This window comes from Suricata suricatta, unplaced genomic scaffold (assembly GCF_006229205.1).
Source record: "Suricata suricatta isolate VVHF042 unplaced genomic scaffold, meerkat_22Aug2017_6uvM2_HiC HiC_scaffold_24984, whole genome shotgun sequence".
Lineage (NCBI taxonomy): Eukaryota > Metazoa > Chordata > Mammalia > Carnivora > Herpestidae > Suricata > Suricata suricatta.
In genome coordinates, this window is record NW_021870419.1 from 1 (window position 1) to 811 (window position 811).

Consider the following 811-nt stretch of genomic DNA (forward strand, 5'->3'; position numbering starts at 1 on the left):
GCCCTCACAGACCTGGGCATGTCCACTACCACCATTCCCAAGGTGCTGTGCATCTTCTGGTTTGGCCAGAGTGAGATCAGCTATGTGGGATGCCTGGTCCAAATGTTCTTCATCCACTCCATATCCGCCTTGCAGTCAGCCATTCTGATGACCATGGCCTTTGACCGCTATGTGGCCATCTGTGAGCCCTTGCGCTATGCCACCATCCTTTCCAATAGTCGCATTGGGCTCATTGGCCTAGTGAGTTTAATGAGAGCTATCCTTTTCATTCTGCCCATGCCTGTCCTCCTCCAAAAGATGCCCTTTCGTGTAAATCACATCATTCCCACCACCTACTGTGAGCACATGGCTGTGGTGAAGATGGTGTGTGTGGACACCACGGTCAACAGGATGTATGGTCTGGTGGTGGCCCTGTTGGTTGCTGGGCTGGACATCTCAGCTATTGCCTCATCGTATGTGCTTATCATCCGTGCTGTACTGCGGCTGTCTTCTAAGGAAGCCCACCACAAAGCTGTCAACACCTGCACCACACATATTTGTGTCATGCTTATCTCGTACACTCCCTCACTCTTCTCTTTTCTCACTCACCGGTTTGGTAGGGGAATTCCACTACATGTGCACACCATTCTCGGAAACCTCTACTTCCTTGTCCCTCCAATGCTCAATCCTATTATTTATGCAGTGAAAACCAAAGAGTTTCGGGACAAATTGACCAAATATGGGTGCTGGAAGAAGGAGCCTATAGCCATTACCCATGGTCAGAAGGCTGTCTGATCATTCAGCAGTGGTGGGTATGAGGAAAAAATGTTGA

General features: G+C 49.6%; 1 protein-coding gene across 1 annotated transcript; it reads left to right on the top strand.

The window, feature by feature from the left end:
- Window positions 1-6: 6 nt before the first annotated feature.
- LOC115284889 (putative olfactory receptor 52P1) lies at window positions 7-774 on the top strand (the record flags this gene model as incomplete). Its single annotated transcript, XM_029931346.1, has 1 exon — window positions 7-774. A coding segment is annotated over one exon (768 nt), but the record flags the coding sequence as incomplete, so codon positions are not given.
- Window positions 775-811: the final 37 nt, after the last annotated feature.